Below are 26449 nucleotides of genomic sequence, written 5' to 3'. Positions count from 1 at the left end.
GCGGAGGCCGAGCCACGGTTGTTGTCGTTGCGTGGCAGTGGTTTCGAGAGAAGACGACGAGGAGGACTTGGCGGGGGTGGAGCGATGGAGGGGCAGCTCCCTGAATGATCCTGAATGAACGCTGCTTCTGTCATCCTCCCCCCTGGGGCCTCAGACACCCCAGAGCCCTCCCAGGAACCGCGGCCACCCGGAGCTGTCTCCTGTCTGGCCTTTTGTTGCCCAGCTACACCCCCTTTTGTCGTCCCTCCTGTGAAGCACGGATACATTTCTGCTTCTTTCTTTTCTTTTCTTTTCTTATTCAGGTCATTTCAGGTATTTATTTTTTCAAATAACAGAAATGAAAAAATATTAAACTGGATTCAGAAGTACTGAGATCGTTTAAATAGTTCCTTATTTTTTAGGAACGAGCTAGTTGTGTGTTATTTATTGTTTTGAGGTGGATCGACACGAGTGCTGAGAGGTGATGGGGGAGGGCTCCAGGTCATCATCATTACAAGGGAAGATTTTAGTTTGTTTCAAAAGTTGTAGTCAGAAAGAACACTGATTGGCTTCAGGGTACCATCTGTGTGGACGAAGGCCTATAAGGGTCAAATGCTCGGCTAGAGTCTGCACAGCAGCATGAAGCCAGGGTGAAAACCACTTGCCTTTTCTTTTTCAAGACGTTGATAACTAACGACGGTTTGGGATTTTTTGGATTGTTTTAGGACGGTTTCAACTGAAGTATTAATACATAGCGTACAAATAAGTCAGAGAGAGAGACTCGATTTGTGTTTCTAAAGTTTTATAAATCAATTGGTAATTATAAGTGTAGTGTAAGAGGTGATTAAGCAGAGGTGTTTAAGCCGGTCTCACAGGTATTAAAGGTCAGTCTCTTTTGAAGACCAACTGTTATAAAAATTAGTCAAATTAGTTGTGCAATGTCCACATCGTTTACTTTTATTCTTTACTCTGAAAACTCTCAATTCTCTTGAGTTGTGCTACTTTTCAAAACTGAATTTGATTCAACTTTGAATTTGGTTTTTATGCAGAATTCAGATTTATTTTGTTTTCATATCAAACTTGCTTTTAGGATTCTGTATCATATAATTATTGTTAGTGTAAGAATAATTCTGTACTTTTGTACAAATTAGTTTATTTCATAATATATACTTACAGGTTTCCCATGTATATTTTAACAGAAGTTATTTTGTTATGAAAGATTAAATTATACCTTTTGTAGCGCTGTGTTTCAAGTGAGGTCAAAAGCGACAGGAACTTACAGGATCTATAGTAGAGGGACGCGTTCAGAAAGCTTCTATCCAGATCCACACAATCCCATCACACCTGGCTCTCCACCAGCAACGAAGCAGCTTTCACACAGTATGCACAACCTTTCCTCATCAATAACAGCCCATTTGTTTTGAAGGATATCCAGTCTGGATAATGTGAGGGACATGTCATTACAGCTCCCAGGTTTTGTACATTTTCAATATCTCAAATGTACCATATGAAATTGTACATTTACGCTTGTGTACATTTTGCGTTTGTTTTAGATTCGACTATGCAGACTTCTCTGCCTCATGTTCAGCTCACAGGAGCAATAATTCTGAAATCCCTGCTGAATTCTGGGTAATATCAACATTTTCTACTGTGTTTCTACTTTCTGTACCAGGTGCTGGTGCTATGTTTAGGAGTGTGTAAGGTAACGCTTTATATATAAAGCGTTACTATACGCTTCATATATAAAGCATTACCGTGTGTTATAGTGTCAGTATGTAGGACTGGACAAAATGCTACGGCGGTCATATGGGCTAGACGAGAAAGAATAATTAGATCAGATTGAGAAAGTAGGAAAAGGGAAGGAAGGAAAACAATGGAACGTCGGTGGATTTTATAACAGTAGATCCAGTGACTAGTCTCCTTATTTGAAGGTATAAAAGAATCTTAGAAAGGGAACTTGAGCACTTTGTGATTTGAATGAACTGGTCTCCCATGTTGAGGCCTCATGGATGAACCCTATGAAACAGCCCACCGCCCAAAGCCGGTCCCCCTAGTGGTGGTGGCAGCCCCTTCCTAGTAAAGAGCCAGTGTTGTGTGTTTATCAAACCACCTAGGGCCTACCTTTAGGCGGTTTCTGAGTCATATCTCACCGGAGCCCAGGTAGACAGGGTTAAGGAGAAGCACCACTAGCTTAATGCATCAACAGTTGGATTACATTGCTAGTATAGACTTCAAGATAGTCATTGGGAGATGATCATATTCAACATAGTCATTGGGAGTGTTTTTAACAGGATGTACGAAGTAAGAGGCATAGTTTGTATGTATGAGTCAAATACGTCCAGGGAGGAACTTCAGCTGTGGGGTCTCAATACGAGGGGTTTGACAACATTCTCTCACAGACATTTTACAGCACAACGGAGACCAAACAGTATAGTCCTTAGTGATCCTTTCTCAAGCATCTCTTAGCATTATGTAGCTTTCACCAATAGGTACTAGTATTCAACGAGCAATAATCAGTGGAATTGTCAACAGCAATGAAAATGACAAAGTACATAAATCTAACATTGAATGTTTGATATTGAACTAAAGGCCTATTTTGATTTGCTTTTATTTGTACAAAACCTGTAACAGATCACATCTAACATCTGTGAACCAGACCTACATTGGAAATGCAATCAAGCTATTTTGTCACTGTCATTTGGGACATGAAAGATTCAAATCGTTTTCTTTTTACATGTCTTGTTTTGATGCTTCCCTGGCTTCAGCGTGCGTTTCCTTAAATATCACTGAAAGTGGCAAAGATGAAACCTAACAAATTGTAAAATTTGGAAATCTTGCCCATTTTAACAGAAAAAAAAAAAGAACGAATCTTTCTACTAGTTTGTGTCTCCCTTTTGCATTGTTTAATGAGCAGACACATGTTTGGCTATACACTGTTTTATGACTCAAGTGATCAGTGCAGGTATGTTCCATGTGATAAAGCTTAGTTCTTACTCCTTTGTTTCAGGATTCTGTCATGTTTACATTATTCACTGAGCCAACAATAGGCTGAATATAGGTAGGGGGGTCCATGCTTGAACAAGGTGCATCCAATACAATTTAAAATATTTTGTTTCAAAAGGTCCAGCTACTTGAAAGCCCTTAGTATTCATACTAAGTATTCTTAGTATACATACATATGTAGTCTTCAACATCTGCTATGGAAGCAACCATTAACTCACCTCTCTAATAGTACACCTTATAGAATGCTTTAAAATAACTGGATTGGCTGGATTACGACCAATCATCTGGGCTGAACTTTGACATTAAACATATCAGATGTAAATTGATTACTTTAATTATGCAGAGGGCATGTGAACACTCTTATAGTTACCCTTCCTACAACCCATCAAACCTGGTCAAACAGTTCCAAGATTGATTGACTGTGCAGGGCGTATGCATGCAGTATATGCATCATACACATCTGTAGGTTGCATTTAATAAACCCTGATTTTCTGTCCTAGGGATGGAGTTGCTTTTGATTTATTGAATATATATACACAATATATATATATACACATCCATGTGCCAAATCGAGTTCATGTGCAGTCCGATCCATTCCAGTCCCATGTTTATACAGTAACCCTTCTGTAGAAGTCAGTATACATTTATTTGTCTAATAGTTCCTTGTAACTGGTGCCACTACAGCTACCCTAACTTGAAATAAACATAGAAAAATATGTAACAGTTCTCCTGTGTTCTGTAGTCCCATGATTAACTCCTCTCACGCTTGCATGTTGAATAGCAAAGCGATACTGACACCTAGTGGAAAAACATAAACATCGCAAGACATAATATTCCAGACTCCAATATTTTGCATCAGAAATGTGAAAAATACTTTATTTCAAAGGAAATGCAGTTAACAAAGAAATGAGGTGTGACGGCAGCTCCATTAAGTGAAAAACGACAACAGCTGGAACAAAACGACAAATATATTAAGACAAATGAAACCAGGTTAGCCTGGTGAGTGTTCAGGAGTTGGAGTAGTTGGGTTTGAGGAAGGGCCGCTGGTTGGTCTGCGGGGTGGGGATGGCCATGAAGCCCGGCCTCCGTCCGCAGCCAGCGTCGGCCGGGGAGCCCCTCCCGCGCCCTGCCGACTGGCCTTTGGACGTCCACGACTTATTGCCGCCGTTGCCACGACTACACCGAAACACAAATCCAACACACGAAAATTAGACACACTTTAAAAGAAAACGTATGCGGAGATACGCTGCGCCACGCGGGGAAGACGACCGGTACGCACCCGCTGGAGTTCTTGTTGGCGTAGCCCTTCTTCTTCTTGGCCAGCATGTGGAAGGGGCTCTTCTTCCTCTTCTGCCCCTGGCTCTTTTGGTTGCCAAAGTAGGTGGACTGGTGGGCGTCCTCGTCACTCTGACGACCGCGCGACAAGTCTATCCACCCGCCGGCGGCCTCGGCGGTCTCCTCCGGCGCGTCATCTGAACAGGGGGGGGGGGGGGGGAACAGGGTTAGCTGGACACGCCCCAGACCTCGGCCAATGCACCGGCCTCCCGCGTCACTCACCGGGCGCCTGCCACTCGGAGTACTTCTGCAGCAGCTCGATGACCTCGGCGCCGTATTTCTCCAGCTTGTCCTCCGTCACGCCGTCGATCTGGAGGAGGACCTCCGCCTCGGAGGACATGGTCTCTGTGGGTCAGAGGACAGCGCCGCGGGTCAGAGGACACCAACGAACACCGGCACCGCGTGATCCCAAGGGATGTGACGGGGCTGACAAACATTATTCAATAGACGTGACGCGCCGAGTCAAGTTTGACTGGATACTTGAAAAGTACCCAAAGGTTAGGGATCTGCTTTATATTTTACAGCTTCCTTTGATTTCTCTCTCTCAGACACACACACTTTAATTACCGGCTATCTTTTTGAGTGTGACGGTGGAGAAGATGTTGAAGTAGTGGATTCCGAACACCTTGCCCAGCCTCTTGCACAGGTCGGTGAGCTCCTGGAGACACTTCTGGCTCATCTCGTCCCTCTTGGACATGTTTGTGGTCACGGACGCCTTGTTCTTCCTGATGCTGGAGGCGCTCTCCGTCTCGTAGAACTCCACCTGGGGGGGGGGGGGGGGGGGGGGGGCGTCACCAGCAGGGCTCAAGGTTACACTCACACAAACACACCGGTGGTCTCCGTCACCACACCAGGCTGAGAGGTGCTGCTCTGTACCTGTGCGTGTCCAGACATGATGTTGATGGCCTTGGGCCCGGCGGAGATGTAGGCCACAGCCTGGCCGTTGTTGGTGATGTAGAGGTCCTCCACCAGGGCGTTGTCCAGGACCAGCTTCTTGAAGAGCCGGTCGGCGTTGTGCCTGGTGTAGGCCGCTCCGATGCCGAACATCCCCGTCTGCACCTTGGCCGTTTTGGACCCTGATGGACAACAGTTCAGGGAGACTCAACGGGCGAGTTCCTCAGTGAAACACCCAATGCTCATTGGCCATTGATGATTCTCAATGTGGACGTTGCCATTTATCTTTAGATATATATTATATATTATATTTAGCAGAGGCTTTACCCAACCGACTGGTAAATGTGTTTGAGATGCATGTTGAGCAGGCAAGGGTTTGACTAGAGGGAGACTGTGCTTATCTCCCTACCTTTAAGGACCCAACATCCCAACCACTACTACGACTATGCTGCCCACATGTGTTAGTTTTAATGCAAGACATGCACTGGTAAATCGTAGGCAGTATGTGGTTCTTACCCAGGAAGATGTCCACCAGCATGTTCAGAGTCAGCCTGGTCTGCTGCCCTGTCCGGCCAAACTTCGCTCCCACCTTCTCACAGGTATCCTGGACGAACCTCAATATCTTCTTGGCGTCTTCCGAGACATTTCTCACCTTGTATTGCTGTGGCACACAGAGGAGAACAACCTTAGATATTCAGTATGCACGCAGACATACCGGTTGGGTACAAGACTTCAAATTAGAAGTTGACTTACATTGGGCCTTGCACAGTTGTCACATATGACCTTTGGGTGGTCCTTACAGAAGCTGGCTTTGAACTTGATCTCGCCAAAGTAGGCAAGCAGCTGGACTCTTCTGCAGTCCATCAGGTTCTCGCAGAAATGAACCATGCTGTGTAGGTTGTTGAAGTGCGTTGCCTTGGCATGTCTATCCCCGTCTCTATCCACTGTTAAAAACAGAAATACACATGAATAACATGACAAAAATGAACGCCAAGACCAAGGACAAGAGTGCTATGAATTCAAAAGGGAGACTACGATATTTGAAGTAAATAACGAATGAGGGCCCATGGGGGCCAGACGCACTGCTGATGATTCTCTTGATGCGGACCACGTCGCTGTAGGAGTAGAACAGGATGCAGTGGGACACCTCCCCGTCCCTGCCCGCGCGCCCAGACTCCTGGTAGTAGCCCTCCACCGACTTGGGCAGACTGGCATGGATCACGTAGCGCACGTCCGGCTTGTCGATGCCCATGCCAAAGGCTATGGTGGCACAGATGACCTGCCGACACGGTACCGTTTAGTCCTCTGGCTGGCTTTCAACGTACAGCGCAGTTCAGAGCACAACACTAGGGTGTTGGACTCCCAGCCAAAAGGTGATGAACCCAAATGTCAGCAATGCAGCAACTGTACGCATCCTTGGATAAGATACCTCTCCCATACTCCAACTATCCTAACGCCATCTGTGTTCATTGAATACTTAATAAAACATGATGATGTACATGTTGGTGCCGTGCGCTACAAGAGGAGCTAGACAGGAGGTTTTTAATGCAAACCAGATGCACTGTGCCGCTATGCTCATGACATGTTCCGTAGCAAAGTCAAAAGATAAACGTCGCTACCTGGCAGCCGTCCTGATTGATCCACTTGGTCTGCACGTACTCTCGGTCTCCGTCACTGATCCCCGCGTGATACGACAGGGCCTGCAAGCCGGCCCTTTGCAGGCTTTCTGCCATGGAGTCACAGTCGTTACGGGAGAGGCAGTACACTATGCCAGAGTCACCTGCAACACGTTAAGCAAGGTAGAGATGGAGAAGTATCAGCAGGAGAGAGAAGCAGAGGAGGGAGGTGGAGCCTCTTTGTATCATTATGGCAAATTCAGAATGTGGGTTATTTTAAACTTCTCATCCTGGTTGAGGCAGAGCCGAGAAGAGGTAGAAACATGTGGCCAGCCTTACGCGGGTAGTGCTTCTTGATCCAGGTGATGCAGTCCTCGTCCACTTTCTTGGGTTTCTTGGGCAGCACGGCGTACTTCAGGTTGGTTCGGTTGAAGCTCATGGTGAACCTGCAATCAGGGCAATCCTAAATATGAGGCCGTTGTCAACTAAACGACAGTCAAACAATAGGCGGGAAGGTTGTGCCGCCGTGGCCGTAGCAGGCGCTGGAACACCTACACCTGGGGCTTGGACATCTGCAGCTGGTTGAGGATGTCCTTCTGGACGCGCGGCGTGGCCGTGGCCGTCAGAGCCATGATGGGCACCCCCGGGAACTTCTGCCGCAGCTCGTGCAACTTCTTGTAGTCCGGCCGGAAGTCGTGGCCCCACTGACGAGCAGAAAACGGGACATGGTTTACCCTGTTTGCTCGAATAGAAGGCCTGAACCACATCGTGTTACTACTAGTACCACCACCTAGTGTAGGGGGGCGTTCGTACACACCTGACTGACGCAGTGGGCCTCGTCGATCACAAACCGTGCAAGGAGGCCTCGCTCAAACAGGTTCTGCAGGGCGCCGATCAGCCGGTTACTGGCACTCACCTAGAGCAGAGCGCCACAGGGTCAACGCTCTCATCGTACATAGATACCACTGGAGCCAATCAGAAGCAGGGCTCATCTCCGTTGACCGGGTGCTCTCTACCTTCTCAGGGGTGACATAGAGCAGTTTGATGATGGGATCCTTCTTGGACATCTGCATGTAGATGCTCGACGCTTCCCCTTCACTTTTTGACCCCGAGAGACTTGTGGCTGGAATCTGAACAGAAAGACCCCCCCAACCCCCCCAAAGAGAGATATTGATTATAATCATTATCTTGGCTTATATATAATATGAATGAGATGAGACACACAGAGTCTGGTGAGCCTCCTGAAGAGACTCTTGTTTCTTGAAAAGATGTTCTGTGCCACCAGTATGGACTAATATTCCTTGTAGAATCTTAATTATTCTGCCAAGGTCTAGACAACCTAATGGTTAGAGAATGTTGTGAAAGGAATGAACAGGGGTATCCCCCAAGGTTAGAGGGTAAGGGAGGCGAAGTTAGAGGATGAGGGAAACTGGGTGAAAGGTTTGCCACCAATACGTGGCAAACCAAGTTGTGTTTGAAGAACATGAGCATAACTAAAACAACATGAGTTGGTTGATGACGAAGCCATGTATGAGCAAGGTTTGATAACAACCTCGGCTTGGAGCAAGACTCTAAAAACTGTTTGCCAAAGCTGATAAAACAAGCTTGGCTCTTGTATCACTTATTGTTTAAGTTAAAAATAAAATAATTATTCTTCGGTTTTCTCTTTACTTGTGAAGAGTACAAGTCTTCCTTCCACAACACTTTTTCTAACTGAAGTGCATCAAAACTATAACCCCGCTTTCAACCCGTAGAGCAAGTGTAGTACGGGCCCCACTTACATCGAGTGTAGTGAGCTTCTGGATCTGGTCCACGATGAGGGACTTGAGCGGGGAGATCACCACACTGACTCCAGGAGACACGCAGGCAGGGAGCTGGTAACAGAGGCTTTTACCACCACCTGATCCACAGAAAGGTCATATATAAAAGAGTTGCCTGGGTCTCCACTGGTCACTCTGTGTATGTACCGGATCATGCAGAGTCTGTGGTACCAACCGGTGGGCATCAGAATGAAGGCATCCTCCCGCAACACTGTGGCGTTAATCGCTTCGAGTTGATTGAAACGGAACTGATGAAGACCGAAGCGCTTGTGGAAGATCTTCATCATCTCCTGCGAGTGGGGAAAGGCAAAGCCTCTCAAGCGGTCGTGCGCAGGGTTTCGGTAAGTGGGCTCTGCAAGACGCAAGGGATAATTAGTCAAAGGGGTCAAATCATCATCACATTGAGATGGTGAGGGGTTGTACTAACCTGGGGAGATTATGGTGGGCTTTGGTGCAGAGACTGGCGTCGCTGGAAGTCTTTGTGTTGAAGAGTTGCACGGTTTGGCCACAGCGGTAGAACTTCCCATGGAGGAACTCTGGGGTTCGCCAAAGTAATCCGGGATATCCATTTCATCAAAATCATCGATGTCAAAGTCGTCCACAAAGCCATCCTTGGGGTCGGTGTAGGCGGCTTTCTGGGTTGTTGCCATGGTGATAGTGCTACACCTTTTCACATCAGCGGCTGGCCTCTTGGGGGAGAAGAAGAGATCAGAACTGTCCAGTTGTGCATTTTTGTTTTTAGGAACATAAGGGGATTGGTTGGAGGGGCTATCAATAAGGGAATCGCTAATACTCTGGCTTCCAAATGTCCTCCTATTGCCTTCTGGGAACTTGGTCCTAGCAGGAACGCTGCGCGAATCAGGAATACAAGGAGACTGAAAGGTGTTGATATAGCAGTCCGTGTCGTCAAATAGAGCATCATCACATGAGTCAATGGAGACGATGGAAGATCTCTTGAAGGGAATCGGCCTCTGGTTGATTGGCGTTGTGCTGGGATTGTCACAAGCATAAGTCTGTTTCTTCACGCTGGGCTCCACCATGACAGGGCTGTCTGGCTGTTGCCGACTTAAGGGAGCGTTGTTTCCAATTGCAATAATCCTCTTTCTAAAAGAGAAAGGAAATTACATGACACACGTACACACGCACACACACACACACACACACACACACTCTGACATTAAATCACTTCAGCGCCATTGCAAACATACAAACTCTACCTCATTTTCAAATGCACATACCTGAGAGCCCGGTGGAAGAGAAGCTCCGTTCCACAGGACAGGCCTATCAGTTCATGCTCTGGGATGCGATCCACCAGTTTGCAAATGGTCTGCATTATGCTAAAGAGTTCCTCATCTTTCTCGGTATCTAGAAGAAAGACCGATAATTAGTTCCTGCAGACCTACTTTTGGTTACTTTGAGTGACATTGACAGGTAAAAGCGTACCTCTTGTTTCTGTCGGTTGGGATTTAGAAACTGTAGGCAGTATTGTGGAAGACTCTTTTGGATTTGCAGGGCTGTGTTGGATTTCAGAATCAGCTCTTTTCAGTCTGTTTAAAAAACAAATGATTAGGATGTCATGACGATGCCAGGACAACTGACCATTTACCAACTCGCTTCAGCTTTAAATAACTGAAACAATCTCAATGCCAACTTGGACATTAACAATATGCCCTTCGTTTTATACATTCATAATCAACAAATTAGTCTTCTGGATGATAACTACCAAACGGGCTATGCTTCTTTCACTCACTCAGTTTAGCAAGTTAAAAAAGTTAGACATTTAAGTTAAAATATAATAAAGTTAAAATATAATAAAGATATTTATTTGCCTCATGGATATCCATAACTTCAGAATCTATTCTGCAATAGGTGTTAAAGAAAGTCACAAAATGTCAACAAACGAAGCTCATAGCTTGCAATCTTATGTGAATATTAAATTGTAAGTGTTCTTGGTAAATATAACCCATTTACAAATGATATATTTCTCAAAAAATGATAATATAACAATGAACCTTTTCTCTATAGCAGAGTTTTGGCAGCTCTTCTCCTCAGGGACAGGCGACGGAGGAATGAAGTCATTGTCAGGTTCAGACTCATCATCAAGGCTCCATGTAGTCTGATCTTCTGCATGAACAATAATAACACACCACAGGTTCTGCTTTAGCATCATTTGCAATGGAATGTGATCCATCATAAACATAAAGCATAAACGGAACAACAGCTCATAGGATAATAATTACCCTTCACTTCTTGTACAGGTTTGACATCTGCAGCGCTAATGTCTTCATCACTCAGAACAGGTGTGCACTGCGTTTTGGGTCGTCTTCGTGGCATTCTGACTGGCGAATCCTCCGGCCCCCAAAGGTCCGGGCTGTTAGTCTCCCTTAACTCGTTGTGCTTTGGACTCATTTTGGTTCTGTACGGTTCTGTGGCACAACCGTTTTTGTTTGTTGCCATGATGCTGCTACATTCTTCATCATTGTGGCTTGTTTTCTTAAGTCCATCGTTTTTATTGGAAAATTTCTTAACAGTCCTACCTGAAGTTTCTAGAGTGCTTTTCACTTTGACAGGGGTTTCGAAGTCATTAAAATCATCCCAGTCATCTTCTGGGAATACAAAAGATGCTGCGAGGTCCACTTGATTGCTGCTGTTGCCGGAGGAAGGCTTGTCCGTGGAGGGTAGCTTTCTCGCGGTGATGCTGGGAGAATCCACCTTCGTTTTAGTGTTTACTGAGAAGCTGTTGATATTTGGATTAGATCTCTCTGGCTTGTTTGGAAAGGTCGGGGAAGCAATATTGTCACTTATTTTTGTCAAAACATTCGACTGAAGTAACTTGAAAGGGACATTAACTTTCGTTGTACCTGAAATAGATTTCTTTTTAAAAGAAAAAGACCTGTGAAAAGATGGACCACTATGAGTTGAGATTATATATATCGTCATCACCTCATTAAACCACACAAATAAACATTGTACACTGCAATGGACTTTTAGACAGAATGATAAGCAGTGCTAGGAAAATCAACATGCTTTCCCATTGAAACCCCATTATGCAACATGACAGAAGAGTCATGTCTATAGAGCCAAGGGCTGGTCAGCAACATTTGACTCACCAGCTGTGGTCGCATATATAATGTATCATAATGACATATCATATTTAACATGGCATACTGTGGCATGTTATTGGCTACCATAACAACAACTCGAGTCGAACCATTGTGCCTTTATCCCGCGTTTCGACACTGTGACACATTGAAGGACTAACTTGGTGACTACTCACCCAGCTTTAGGTTTGGCCAGCGACAGCTTGCTCTGAGCAGTGTTGCAGTGCCTGGCGAGCTGCTCCTGCAGGTTGTTCTGAGGGAGACTGGCCATTGTTGAGACGTGCCTCCAGCTCAGAGAGCTAACTCTTGTGGCATTACGGTGTCCTGAATGTTCAAGGTCCTGATAGACGACTACTTCCGCTTTGATAACATGAGGGATTCACCGCGAAAGAAAGTATTTTTTGCAAGTAAGCTGTAACCGTATTTTGCTGTTACTCCTTCATCATTTGCTGGATCGTGTTTTTACTTCCGTCTGATTATCCGCGTAAAAGGTTCGCGTGGATCATATTTTGCGCCATGGGAGAGGATCATGGGAGATGTAGTTTTGAGACCAGAACTGTAGTCCCCAATGAATGGCAAATTTCCACTATTCCACACTATTATCCTACCTCCTTCACTTTTTAAAATAAGGATAGAATATGATGCCTCCAGAATAATAGTGGTATGCGGTCGACGATTGAGAAAAACAACATTACAATAGGAAACAGCCAATTACAAATAACCTCACATCATACCACAGGGAAGGTATGCTACTCCATTATATTCACAGGCCTATTGTTAACTGTAATTGTAACTACAAATAACTAAACTACAAAAACACTTGAGACAAAATGCCCCTGAGAATTGATTTATTCTTGGAAACCAGGAAACTATTTTTTATGTTTGTGTGTGTGTGTATATATATATATATATATATATATATATATATATATATATATATATATATATATATATAGTTTATTATTCAAAATTGAATATAGTTGGTAAGCTCTGGGCATATGGATTGAAATATAATTTTCATACTACGTAGTATTGCTAACAGCAAATATGTTTATTTATATACTTTGTGAATGTGAGTTGCTGCACTTGGGGTATGTGCGTTTTTTAAGTGTTTACATGATGAGAGCGTATAGTTTACTTTAATATTGTGTCTGTAAAGGTTTTGCATGCCGCCAGATGAGCGTCAATATTCTGTACAAAAAATGATTAAAATGACATACATATATTCACAGAATAAGCACTACATTACTATATTCCTGCTAAAGGGTGATCATAGACAGGATTACAGTATCAGTGGAAAACACTTTAAATTCATGTCATAACTGGTGGTTTCAGGGTAACACGACTGTAGCAGTATTAATTCAAGCTTGAGATACAATATATCTTCATATATCTTCAACTGTTCCACACTGAGAAATATGCAGGGGTTGCAGGTAAAAAATGTAAAGCACAATTCTGTATCTTGAGTAAAATACAAAATACTCCCATTTTTTCATATAAAGAGAGGTCCCTCTTTTTACTACAAAAATAGTGTTTTAATGCTGCAGGCAGAAATCATTCGCATATAATATTGTTAAACAAAAATACATTTAACAGAGTGATATACAGTCATGTTCCACAAATACGGGAATGACACAAAAAGAAAACAGATTGTCTTTATTATAAAAGAGCAACAACCTTTTTCTCTAAACCACCAAACCTGATGTATTGCCATTGGACTACTTTAATTTCATTCTTTCTTTCTTTCTTTCTTTCTTTCTTTCTTTCTTTCTATCTTTCTTTCTTTCTTTCTTTCTTTCTTTCTTTCTTTCTTTCTTTCTTTCTATCTTTCTCTCTTGGACGAGGGTTTGTTCATTAGCTGTGAGTTTATTTTTCAAATGATAAAATATGTTCATAAGGAGGATGAAAGACCTTGGATGGCCCTTTTAAAATAGAAGTAAACAACAGAGGAGGTGTGGCAGTAACATGTAGGGTGGAGGGGAGATGGGAGGATAATCGTGAGTTAAATATTGCTCTGTCAGAGTAAATGTGAGTGACTTAATATCATTGTAAACATTTCACAACAACACTTAACATCTTAACCCGATGGGATGAGGTTGAAAGTTGAGGGTTTCTGCTTTAAAAACATTATACATATATAATATCATGCTTACATGTTGTGTGTATAGCAGTAGAGTCTGCTTGTTCCCTTTACAAACCATAAACACAAATAAAAGCCTTTGTTATTATTGCCTATTTGAAGTACAGACCCTATAGAGGGTTGTGTCAGATTATTATTCATAAATTAATCTAGATGGAGAGGAGTTAATTTAATCTGACACCAGATATAACTGTATGATAAAAAAATAATAGTGGGTTTTCATGTACTGATATAAATACCCCTTTATTTTGGTTTTGGAATAGTAAGAATAACTATGCTTGAAATATATTGTCACCAACTCCCATTGTGAAATTCTCTGTGCTGCTTTACCTGATTTTATACAGTTATATTTTATAATGCTACATTAGTTGCAGAGTTACTGAATCATCGTTAAACATCAAGCATAGATAACAACCACTCACAAACACAGAATTCAGTTAGCATAAGTATTCAGAGTGCAAATTTGACAAGGTATGAAACAATGCAGAATAATGTCATTGGTCACTAGGCTGTGTACAAATAGAGTGACCTCTGTTATTATGCCTCCGAACAAACAAACTCAACGTACAAAACATACCGTTTGTTAATGAGTCAAAACAATTCCAAACATTTTTTTTTATACAGAGGAGCAAATATTTTGTTTTTTAGACATATACATCTTTACAAAAGTTAGTGTTTACATGTATTGATGTTAACTTTATTAACAAGGAAAATAATGTAATCAGTTGGACACTTTGGGCTCGATTCTGAGTGAGGCTTCATACATACTCTCTTCATCCAGCACAGTACTCTTGTCCAGCAGATACTCTGTTGCCTACATGATAACAAAAGATAACATAAAGACGTATCCGGCATACATTGAATTCTGCATAGTGTCACAAAATAAGAGGACAAGCAGGACAACATCACAAAAACTGACCCGGCCACTTGTGTGTTGTAACTATTATGTACAAATGCATTAAGACATTTGCGTTATGATTTGTACATCTACTCTCTAGTAGCTTTTAAGAAACGTTTTCATGCAGCATTAACATTTTGACTGCATACTTAGATTTTTCATAATGTCTACATGTAAATGTAAATTTACTTCACCTTTGGTTGATGATCGATTTTGTATGCCGTTTGCTGAAACTGTCGGATTTCTCTGATGATGTGGGAAATCTGAGAAGCAAGCAAAGCAGATGTTCTTACCCAAAACCAAATCTCAAGCATTTCAATAAGCACAGTTGAAGGCAGCAGCCAGCACGGTTCCGGATGGATGCTCACCATTCTCATCTTGGAGAAGTTGACCAGGCTGTCCTCTGTGTAGTTGGGCGTGCCCTCTTCGATGAAGGCAAGGTCCGTGAGGTACATCCCCAGGTACGGCACGCAGGGAGGGTCGCAGCTTCACGAAGAAGGTAGAATGAATACAGACTGAATTCTACGACACCCGGTTCACTTTATTGATTCGGCTTGGTGGGGATTCAACATGATCCGTGGACTGGAATACTTACTTTTTCAAAGCCTCCCGCAGGTTTTTGAACCTCCCCTCGGATGAAACCAGCTTCTGGAGCTTGTCAATCACAGCCTTTGTCTAAAGGAATAAGTTGAATAAGTGGAGAGTCGAGAGTTCATTCAGATCACACATTCACTTGTTGTTTAGCATTCACTGTCCCAATATAAGTTGTTTATTGCTCCCGGAAAGGACTAAGGCTGTTTGGCTATCCCTTTAGAAGATATATGTGTTTGTGATATGGTGAGACATGTAGGGTCCGATTTCAAAACCTTTGAAAATGTGCCAACCCTCAGTTTACACCCATTTCAGTGAAAGCCTCCATATACGGTACCTGCTTGGAGACCTTGAGCCAGGTCTTCTTGAGCCTGAAGACGGAGCTGCGGTTCAGGGAGGAGGTGATCTCCAGGACTGCGTTGTAGTTGTGCAGACAGCGGCAGATGTCGGCCACCGCCACCCACTTCTCTATCACCGCCACCCGCGTCACCACGTCCTCGCAGAGCAGGATCTCCGTGGCGATCAGGTTGCTTGTCTTTCAACACCAACAGATACGTGACACGTTCAACGCACTAGCCGAATACTAATAATCATCATCATCATCACCATCTCTGTCGTTATCTTTGTCAACATCAGCATCATCATAAGCGTCATCTCCTTCATTATTATAACCATAAAGATGATACCACTGGTGAGAACAACTCACATCATTGAAGTGCTTTGTCGTTTTCATGATGTACGGCGTCTTCTCATTTTTGTCGTTCTTCATCCATCCCTGTCCGAAGAATTCTCTAAAAAGAGCAGGAGTGAAAACAAGCTAAGTAGCTGAATGTGGTTGGCTCCAAGTATGGGCGACAGGCAGATGCAAGCGTGATTGGCTTCAGAAGGGCTCACTCACTCGTAGGGGATGACCTTGAAGACCAGGTGGTCCAGTAGCGTGAGCTGCTCTGCTATCTCCAGGGCTGAGAGGTTCTCAAAGGGCTCGGCCTTTCCTCCTTCTGCCTGTGAACGCACCGCACGACACACGTCACTTCAACCATCTTCAACTCTGAGCACCGCCTGGCTCACAGTGTAAATGATGATGACTTTAAACATGTTTATGAGACTCACCAGCCGTATCACCTCTTCCAGGCTGATCTGATTGTCTCCTGGTTCCTCCTGAGACAGAGTTCTGTCACGTAGTGAAAGGGGGGGAACACGGTGAGTCACATGTTGGATCGTATTTCAAAATGCTTGAAGGATCCTCATTATGTTATTTGGTTGTATTGACCTATCAATTCTATTGATACCTGATGATGTTCGCAGCAGCTTTTCTTTCCTGGGTCAACAGCTCTGGGTCGTGGATCACTTCCTCCAGGAATGTAATGACCTTACACTTTAATTCATTGTTGTTCTCAAAGTCCTGGAGGATTAAAGATGCAGGCACAGAAACCAACATTGAGCGTTTCATTTTTTTTTTACAGTAGAAATGATAGAAATATTACTATAATATTAATATAGAAAATGTTTGTACTGATCTCGAAAAATATATTGCTGTTCCATTTTTGTTCACTGTACTAACTAACAAACAAATCATAACCAATTGAAGACATACATGAATAGTTCTGGATAGTACTGAACCCTTCTTGTCTGTTTAAGCGTAATGACTGGATGACCGAGACAGTTACCGGACAATGCTTGGACACCCAGTGCCTCAGGACATTCAGCACTCTGTTTGTGGCGGCTCTTCTGATCACAAACTCCTTGTCACCGTTACGTTGGTCTGTCGGGAAGCCTTTCAACAACAAATGGAACATTAAACCCATAGAATATATGTATTCCTATACGCATATTTCATTTTCATGTGCCGCCGGTTCTGATAAAGGCTCTAGAAAAGTCCAAGCTATTAATATTATTATGATTGTCATACTGGGTATTGTGTATTTATGTGTGAGTGCGAGTGTCTTTGTGTGTGTATGTGTGTGTATGTTTGTGTTTGAGTGAGTGTGTGCCTGTGTGTTTTTGAGACTGTGTGTGTGTGTTCTGAGAGTTTGTTTGTGTGAGACAGTGATTGTGTGTGAGAGAGTGAGTATGTTTGAGAGAGTGAGTGTGTGTGAGTAAGTGTTTGTTTGTATGCGTACGTGAGTTTGAGTGAATGCGCGCACGCGTGTGTGTTTGTGCATGTGAATGCGTGTGTCTTTGTGTATGAATATGTGTGTGTGTGTGTGTGTGTTTGCGTTTGTTTGTGCACGCGTGCGTGGATGCGTGTAAGCGTGGATGCTTGTGAGCATATTCTCATGCTTCTTTAGTGGGTCCGCCTGGTAGCTGACCTGTGCTGGCGATGGACATGCGGCGGTACTTCTCTTTGGTGGGCGTGCCCTCGTTAGCCCCCGCCGTGGCGATAGCGAAGGCGGAGGCCGCCGACAGGGCGCTGCGGTTGCTGTCCAGCTCCCGGCACGAGGACATGACCGTGCCGTTGTTGTAGGAGAACAGAGAGAACTCTGGACGGTGGACCACAGCACACACGTCACGACTCACTGAGATATATTCTTTTTTAGGCATCAGATAAATATATATTTGAACATCTTCCGCCTCGCTTTGCAAACCTAAGTCCTGCTGCCACTTGCCTGGCGACAACACGATCAACACGATCAGCACACCATGGCAGAATGTGTAAGCAATGCCAAAATGTGAAATTCTGATTTGAAAGTCTATGATATTTATCAATGATACTTATCGTTGTGATTTATGTATGTCTTTCATTTGCAAGTCATCGGGCCAATGCGTTGAAGAGCTGGCTCTTCCCTCATGGCTCCAGCAGTAGGTGCTATAGCCTTACTTTGCTGTCTCCGTACAGCACTGTTGTTATGAGAGCCTTATTCAAGATGGTTGATGCTAAATATAGCTACCAAATAGCAGCATAACAGAGGAATCAACAGATCCTCTGCAGTCTGCTGTGCACACACTCTGAGAGCACAGAGGAGCTCATGAGAAACTAAAAATAGGTGCCCCGTGTGAGGCGCTAAGTGATCTACATGTCTGGGCAATTCAGACAAATACACGGCAATAGTTCTGTGTTAAAATCGACTCAATGGCTTTGTAAATCACTGATCATTTAAAGGAAAGCAAATCTATATGGGACACTCAATGTATCTCCCAATGGAGTTTCCAGTACTAACTATAACATGCCAAACAAAGGCTGGATCATTTACAGAAATAAAGGTACAATACTATTTAGATCTTCCATTACTAAGATGGTGCACAAAGTAATTTCAAATCAAATATAATCATTTGTTGAATTCTTCTCACATCTTGTTGCAAAAGATAAAGCACATTTATAAGGTCACATCTCTAAAGTGCCTTTTCTATTAAAATATCATGCATGTATATTATTTGTATTATTATTATTATTATTATTATTATTATTAATAATATATTATTAATGTGTGTTTGTGTGTGTGTGTGTGTGTGCATGTGTGCGTGGGTGTGTGTGTGTGTGTGTTTGTGTGTGTGTGTGTGTGTGTGCGCGTGTGTGTGTGTGTGTGTGTGTGTGTTTGTGTGTGTGTGTGCATGCGTACTGGCTTGTGTGCTGCTGAAACAGGGACAGGACGAACAGCGCCAGGGCCTATTGTCTGGAGGGGGACCCACCTGAGGAGTTCTTTCCCCGGACGTTTTTGGGGGTGGTGGGCGACTTGACGGGGGACGTCTCCGGCTCGCCCTCGTCACTCTGGTGCTGCTCCGTGTCAGTCTCCTCCCGTACGGACAGATCTGCGTGGTCAGACCCAATCAGTGAACTCCATATCAACGCTGTCTATGACCCAGCGTCACACCGCTCCATACAATGTAGCTCGTGTCACATTGCATTATCTCCCGTGCTTTAACTCATCCTGATCGAGGTTCTCCTGTTCCCAGGCCTGTGCCCTTCGTTTCCCTCTGATATCGCGATACTCACGCTGTCTGAATGGTCTGATAGCTCAGGGTGACCGACTGCACTTCTGGATCTGATTGATCTTATTCTGAATGTAATAATGGTAATACTACATCATATCTATATAAAATGGACTGCATTTAATTAGCGCTTTCCAAACCAGTGGCCACTCAAAGCCCCTCACAATATTGCTATTGTTAACAAATTCAAACAGCCATGGCGTTGTCAGCCATGCAAGACGACAAGCCAGCTAGTCAGGAGCAGTTAACAGGGACACCTCGACACTCAGCAAGGAGGAGCTGGGGATCGAACTAGCAACTATCTGTGCACCAGTCGACCTCCTCAGCCACACGGCCTTTCCTAAATACCCAAAGACAGGCGCGGTGCCTTTACCGCGTCTCCCCCACCCAGGAGCGGGGCTCCACACGGGGTACCTGTCTTGGCCACCGGGGCGTCCTCGGCCTTTTCCGTCTTGCCGTCGGCGGCCTCGTCGGGGGTCTTGCCGGAGCCCCCGCCGGACACGTAGAGCTTGTTGATGTCCAGGGAGGTCTTGCTGAAGGGCGACATGGTGGAGTACATGCTGGCGTAGCCGTTGGAGGGGCTACAGCTCAGGGCGGCCAGGTCCAGCGCCTTGCCTCCCGTGATGATGGGGATGTTCAGGGACAGCTTGCGCCGGCGGTTGGGGGAGGAGGAGTTCTTGGTCATGGCCAGCGGCGGCGGGGAGGAGAACTTGCGGCTGGCTCGGGGGGACTTGGGGGGCTCTCCGTACAGCAGCTTGTTGTTCTGACTGCTGGCGAAGAACAGCTCCAGGGACCTGCGTGAGAGGAGAGAAACACCACCTGGATGTAGCCATAGAACTGCACGCTCTGATAGTCATACTGATAATAATGATACGATAGTAAAAACACGAATCAGAATTCATCATTGGACAAGACACCTCACAAAAGTCCCAAATCACAAATGGCACTAGCAATTTGTGTCTAACAATCGTATTTATATACCGTTTTACAAGTCACCTAAACACTTTGGATGGTGCGTGTGTGTGTATGTCAGTATGTCTATAGGGGGGAGGGGGGGGGGGGGGGGGGTGGGAGGGATGTGACCCTCCATCCCCGACCAGTGGAGGAGCCACCAGCTACATGTCACGGCCCCCTCACCTCCTCCCTGAAGCCCTGCTGAACATACAATGCGGTGTAAATAATTCATCCTGCGCTGTAGCGCAGCCGGCCTTTCAGAGCAGCAGACTGCGGCGCTGCGCGGGCGCGGCCCCTCACTGCTAGCCCCCCTGCCGACCTCACCACACCCACAAATAGACGGGCGAGCGCTAGCACCGGCGCCAGGCCGCTTCTGGCCCAGCCCAGGAGAGAGGAGGGGGCTCGCAGCGACACGGCCCCCGCAGGAGAGCAGGGTGCAGGGCGTGGGCCCGGGGGGCTCCCTGTGTAGGCCGCCGCTCACCGCTCTGTCTCTGGCTCTGTACCGCTCTCTCTCTGGCTCTGTACCGCTCTCTCTCTGGCTCTGGCGCTGTCTGCGTTTCTGTTTCGGTCCCTCTCTCTCTCTCTCTCTCTCTCTCTCTCTCTCACTTTTTCTCTCTCTCTCTCTCTCTCTCTCTCGGCGTGTGGAGGCGGGCTGTGGTTAGGCACAGCAAATCAACACACTACAGTATCGATATTCCACTCCGAGGATCACTTTGCAGGGAAGGGGAGGATGAATGAGAGAGAGAGGGAGAGTGGGTGGGAGATGGGGGAGTCAGGCAGGGGGGTTCTCTCCCACCGCGCAGAAGACGGGAGAGCCTGCGTCCAATTACTGCCTTCTCCCACTGATCATCAACACACACGCACACATGCACACGCACTGGCACACTCACTCACACACACACGCACACGCACACACACGTGCACACGCACGCACGCACGCACACACGTACAACAATAACTCCATGTACCGGTGTCCGTAACCCCCATCCATCACCAGCATCACCTTCACCATCACCCCTGCCACCCACACACACACTGGGCTGCAGGTCCAGCTGGAGGCTGCGGATGCAGGCAGCGCAGAGGAGGATGTCCCTGGATGATTCCATTGATTAGCTGATTGATTCATTCGATTGGTTCTCTTTCTTTCCTATTTGTTGTGTGCATGCTATTTACATCAGTTTTGGTGGTCAAGAATCTATTTCCTAGAAGAATTGTCACCTGAGGTGAGATACCTCACCTCGTACTGGAGGTCTACACCTTTATACTGTATTTTTTACCGCATGCATCTGTAGAAGAATGCATAGATGCTATCTAATGGCTCCTTCAGCTAATCCAGCAAAGAAACAACTCCTGTTAGAACCAGTGCTATGAATGAGTTGCAGAGTGACAGGTGGATTATATAATATTTTTACTTGAACAAATGCTTCAGTGCCACTGGGGTTACATGAGATTTGAGATCAATTAACCATCTGCAGCATCCAGCTGTAATACAGACCTGCGGTGGTGGGAGTATCCGATATGCCTTTCATAGATTAACACTTAGACCCTAGTGGACGTACTGCTACTTGTTAGTAATCCTATACATATACGGCATACACACACACACGCACGCACGCACGCACGCACGCACGCACGCACGCACGCACGCACGCACGCACGCACGCACGCACGCACGCACGCACACACACAAACACACCCACACACACCCACACACCGACACACCGACACACACACACACACACAAACACACACACAGACACACACACACACACGCACACAAACACACACACACACACACACATAAACAAAAACAAAATACGGTGTATTCACACATACACATTTATGTGTATGGGTGTGTTAGTGTGTGTGTGTGTGTGTGTGTATGTGTATGTGTTTGTGTGTCTGTGTGTATGTGTGTGTGTGTGTGTTTGTGTGTATATATGTGTGTTGGTCTATGAACGTGACTGTGAATATGAATGTGTGTGTTTATCTGTCTATGACTGAAACTGTGAATGTGTGTGTTCGTGCGTGTGTGACTGAGACTGTGAATGTGTGTGTGTGTGTGTGTTTATGGGTGTGCGACTGTGAATGTGTGTGTTTATGTGTGTGTGACTGCGACTGTGAATGTGTGTGTTTATGTGTGTGTGACGGCGACTGTGAACGTGTTTGCGTGGTTGTGGCACCACTCACCGAGCGGGGATGGCGCTGATGGGCTTCTTGTAGATGGTGATGAGCTTGTCCAGCACCACGTCGGCGCCGGTGAACACGCGGTAGGAGTGCAGGAAGGTGTTGAGGAAGTCGATGGAGAGGAAGCGCAGGTCGGTGAGCCGCTCCAGCAGCCGCTCTACGCTGGCGTAGCGGATCTGCAGCACCTTGCAGGAGTTCATCATCTTGCTGAAGCGGATGTCCACGTCGTCGCAGTACAGGCTGGTGTCCGACCTGCCCGGGAGGGGTTGGGGGGGGGGGGGGGGGACACAGCATGTGCTGTTGTTACACGGTTGCAGAACGTCCTCACACAGGAGCACAGGGTAGGTACCTCCTTAACATTACTGTACACAAAACACAAGCTCACTTGATCATCTGTGGCACGGTGACCTTAGAGTTATCTTCAAAGGCATTCATCATCAGCCCATTGCAGCGGATATTGTCTATGCACTATAGGAGAAAGAGAAAGAGAGAGGGGGAGAGAGAGAGAGAGAGAGAGACAAACAGAGAGAGAGAGAGAAAGGGGGAGACAGATATGGAGAGAGAAAGGAAGAGACATATACAGAGAGAAAGGGAGAGACACAGAGAGAAAGAGTGAGAGAGACAGATACAGAGAGCGAAACGGAGAGATGGAGATAGAGGGAGAGAGAGACATACACAGAGAGAGACACGGAGAGAGAGAGAGAACATATATTACAGATAGATATTAGGAGTGTGCTTCATCCAGCCCATGTCCTTGTCTGTGAAGGATGTGATGTGTGTTGACATGCCTGGCTGATGTCGCTGGTCCAGGCAGACTTCTCCTGCCGGGAGGAGGCCACCAGGATGACGGTGAAGGACTGCAAGTCTTTGGGCTCCACCACGATCTTGAAGTCCAGGTGCTCCAAGTCCTGGCCGCTCTTGTCTGTCTTTGCTGGAGGAGGGAAGAATCAAACAAGCAGCACCCAACACCACGGACACAAGCAACACCACACACACACACACACATAACAGGCACACACACACACACACACATGCGCGCACACACGCACACACACACACACACACACACACACACACAAACAGGCACACACACGCACACATAAACAGGCACACACACGCACAAACGCACACACACGCACGCACGCACACGTGCACGCAAACACACGCACACAGACAAACAAACACGCACAAAGGCACTCACACACAAACATACCCATACAAGCACAAACATTTTATTATTTAAAGGTTTGAATATTTACATTACTGCATAGGATTATAGATATTAGTTATATATGATATATTCAAATGAAAAATAAAGCTATTATTATTTTACAGGCAATGTTTTCCATAAATGTTATGCTTTGCATTATTTTGTTTGATGGAAGGTCCAATGGTCCAGAATAGTCACATGAATAAGGAAGGCGGTGGTTAATCATGGTTTATATATATCTATAGCACACCACACATTGTGCATATGGAGCACTTGGCTGTCTGCTGTGGTATGAATACGATAAAACAGTTGGATACTCACGCTCGTCATCTGTCCCTTCTGGGTCCTCCAGCAGAGTGCAGTCGATCAGGGACACCACTCCATTCTGTCAGGACAACATACAATATGGATTCAGCACTACTGGCTCCTCTGGTTGTGTTGTGGCCGGGCGGGACCTGCTGGCTCCATAGCCTCTATTAACGTTAGACTCTCATAACATGCACAACAATTAGTGTGTGGTGGGAGAACCAGCCCGCTACACAGTGAGGACACATCAAGTGCACACACAGGCATCTCGCTATCATTCGCATAAGATGATTGGGGGGATGCCATTGTAATAACCAGGATGCAGATGTGTTATGTAACAGTGGTCCCTGTACACACACACACACACACACATACACACGCACACACACACACGCACACACACACACACACACACACACAGACACGCAGACACATGCACACACACAGACACGCAGACACATGCACACACACACACACACACACACACACACACACACACACACACACGCACACACACACAAATACACACACAAACATGCACACACACAAACCCACACACACGTGTACACATGCACACAAGGACAAGGAGACACACATGCACACATAGACACACACACACACACACACACACACACACACACAGAGCCCCCACCTTGCTGAGGTGCAGTTTGCCCCCGGAGCCCCTGGTGCAGATGATGAGATGCTTGGAGAAGAGGAAGACCTGGCGCTCGCCCTCCTTCTTCAGGGACAGCGAGCCCAGCCGGCCTCGCGTGATCTTACCCTTCTCACTCATGGGCACCTGGATCAGAGAGCCTGGGACCCGGGATGGGAAGAGGCCATGGCGGTGTGTGTGTGTTTATAGAAATGGTGTTGGTGATAGATGAAGGAACAGAGAACGGAAGAAGTTACATTGGGAATGTCACCACCGATACCGATCACAGTACGCGTCTCCAGCAGCACAAACGAACAGTTCACTCGGGCGGTTCTGTTTTGCGTCGGAGTGGTTGAGTTATAGTTCAGTTTTGTAGTTTTTTCTATCCTGCCTGTCTGACCTCTGAGTCTCTGTTGCTGGGTCTATACCATCAAACAGGGACTGTGTATGGCGTTGTCTTGGTAGACCATGTTTAGATACTGAACGCAAAATTAAAAAGGCTCCAGTGTCTGAGAACATCGGACAGGGAGGTGGCTACGGGACGACGCTCACCTTGTCTGACGAACGTCTGGCTGGTGTCCAGGAGGATCTCGCAGCCCTCGATGATCATGCGCTCGATGGCCAGGTTCTTGCGGATGTTCTCCGTCTCGCTGACCTCATCGTGCATGATCCTGCACGGAGCACGTTCACACGCTCATTTAGTCAGCCATCCAGCGCGTTGCATCCAAAGGGTTTCACAAGTGGCGTTGAGAACAATCAAATCATACTCTCAAATGATGGAGTGTAAAAATGATTCGTGCTACAACACCAGCAAGTTTCTGAGAACACAGAAGCTAGAAAATAAACAATATAATAACAATACTGATATATTCATATCATTTGCATTGGTATTAGCAGTCAAGTCGTCATGTGCACTAGAGGATAAATAGATGCCACCCCATTGATGATGTTTTCTGTGTAAACATCATGGTTACTCCTCATGAATGAACGCCCAGATGAGTGTGTCCAGTGAGCAGTGGAGCGGTGTGGGGGTGTGGGGTCTGAGGGGCGGGGAGGGTCTACCTTGAGAGCTCCTCCAGCTTGGACTTGGCGTAGTCCAGGCTGGTCCTCTCAATGTGTTCGTGGGGCGTGTGGGCCAGCAGCTCGTGGAGCGTAAGGATGTAGCGGGGGATCTGGGGGTGGTCAAAGAGGTGTCAGGCAGACCAATCAAAGAGCTTTAACGTATGGAGACATGGGAGTCACACACACACACACACACACACACACACACGGACACACAAACACAATTATGTGCATGCTCCCACAGACACACACACACACACACACACACACATACGTGCATGCTCGCACACACACACACACACACACACACACACACACACACACTCACACACACTCACACACACAAATGGATGAGAAGTAGATCAGTGGGGAGCACTATCTACAGTCATCAGCAAAAAAATAAAAAAATGATCAACACAGCAAAGCTCAAAGTAGGCCCCAGCAGAGCAGACTGCGGCAGAACTGCTCGCCTTGCCAGAAAAAAATCATTACAGAAGACTGAGCTTAAAATAACGCCTCTAAGAAGGATGTTTAGAGCAACAACAAGGCAGATTAATACATGCTCTGGTTTCTCTGTACACATTTGTGCATTTTCATTGATTGGTCATTTCATATTTTCTGATTCAAATAATAACCAGACTCCAACCAGTTTAAATGATCTCCGTTATTAGGAGGTTGGACTGAGGCTGTAGGCCAGCGACTACACGGGAGTCTCCCCTGGACTTGGTCAGAATAATGATCCTTGAAGGTGTAAACCTCTCATATCTTAGGTTT

At 45.7% G+C, this 26449-nt stretch overlaps 2 protein-coding genes across 7 annotated transcripts in view; both read right to left on the bottom strand.

Moving 5' to 3' along the window:
- Window positions 1-3879: 3879 nt before the first annotated feature.
- blm (BLM RecQ like helicase) lies at window positions 3880-12214 on the bottom strand. 2 transcript variants are annotated; one of them, XM_079743076.1, is made up of 22 exons: window positions 11925-12214; window positions 11185-11540; window positions 10888-11073; window positions 10660-10771; window positions 10091-10194; window positions 9886-10012; window positions 9075-9751; window positions 8823-8999; window positions 8609-8727; window positions 7844-7957; window positions 7645-7743; window positions 7383-7531; window positions 7167-7273; window positions 6831-6991; window positions 6295-6490; window positions 5965-6155; window positions 5728-5872; window positions 5194-5393; window positions 4885-5080; window positions 4540-4662; window positions 4262-4454; window positions 3880-4158 (listed from the first exon to the last, which is right to left on the bottom strand). In XM_079743076.1, exons 1-22 carry the CDS (start codon window positions 12017-12019, stop codon window positions 3990-3992), a joined length of 3996 nt encoding a protein of 1331 aa, XP_079599202.1. In that variant the 5' UTR covers window positions 12020-12214; the 3' UTR covers window positions 3880-3989. The 2 variants fall into 2 exon arrangements, with proteins under 2 accessions (XP_079599202.1, XP_079599201.1); XM_079743075.1 differs by having other exon boundaries at window positions 10888-11540.
- Window positions 12215-14609: 2395 nt separating this feature from the next.
- The window catches only part of LOC307080106 (ras-specific guanine nucleotide-releasing factor 1), a gene marked incomplete at both ends in the record, with an annotated part of 18784 nt that continues 6944 nt past the window's right edge, over window positions 14610-26449 (bottom strand). Inside the window, 20 exons of one of the 5 annotated variants that reach the window (XM_079742722.1) lie at window positions 14610-14702; window positions 14981-15049; window positions 15155-15272; window positions 15382-15461; window positions 15715-15912; window positions 16084-16168; window positions 16276-16379; window positions 16488-16548; window positions 16667-16779; window positions 17045-17151; window positions 17687-17857; window positions 19005-19124; window positions 19719-20098; window positions 22449-22697; window positions 22831-22913; window positions 23234-23376; window positions 23977-24040; window positions 24593-24774; window positions 25166-25284; window positions 25676-25785. In XM_079742722.1, the coding sequence (XP_079598848.1) occupies window positions 14610-14702; window positions 14981-15049; window positions 15155-15272; window positions 15382-15461; window positions 15715-15912; window positions 16084-16168; window positions 16276-16379; window positions 16488-16548; window positions 16667-16779; window positions 17045-17151; window positions 17687-17857; window positions 19005-19124; window positions 19719-20098; window positions 22449-22697; window positions 22831-22913; window positions 23234-23376; window positions 23977-24040; window positions 24593-24774; window positions 25166-25284; window positions 25676-25785 (2649 nt within the window). Of the gene's footprint in view, window positions 14703-14980; window positions 15050-15154; window positions 15273-15381; window positions 15462-15714; window positions 15913-16083; window positions 16169-16275; window positions 16380-16487; window positions 16549-16666; window positions 16780-17044; window positions 17152-17686; window positions 17858-19004; window positions 19125-19709; window positions 20099-22448; window positions 22743-22830; window positions 22914-23233; window positions 23377-23976; window positions 24041-24592; window positions 24775-25165; window positions 25285-25675; window positions 25786-26449 lie in introns of all 5 variants that reach the window. The other 4 variants (XM_079742723.1, XM_079742721.1, XM_079742724.1 and 1 more) reach the window with 4 other exon arrangements.

This window comes from Pollachius pollachius (genome assembly GCF_949987615.1).
Source record: "Pollachius pollachius genome assembly, chromosome: 9".
In the NCBI taxonomy this organism is placed as follows: domain Eukaryota; kingdom Metazoa; phylum Chordata; class Actinopteri; order Gadiformes; family Gadidae; genus Pollachius; species Pollachius pollachius.
Note: the sequence above shows the minus strand (reverse complement) of the source record. Positions and strands in the feature narration are given on the sequence as shown.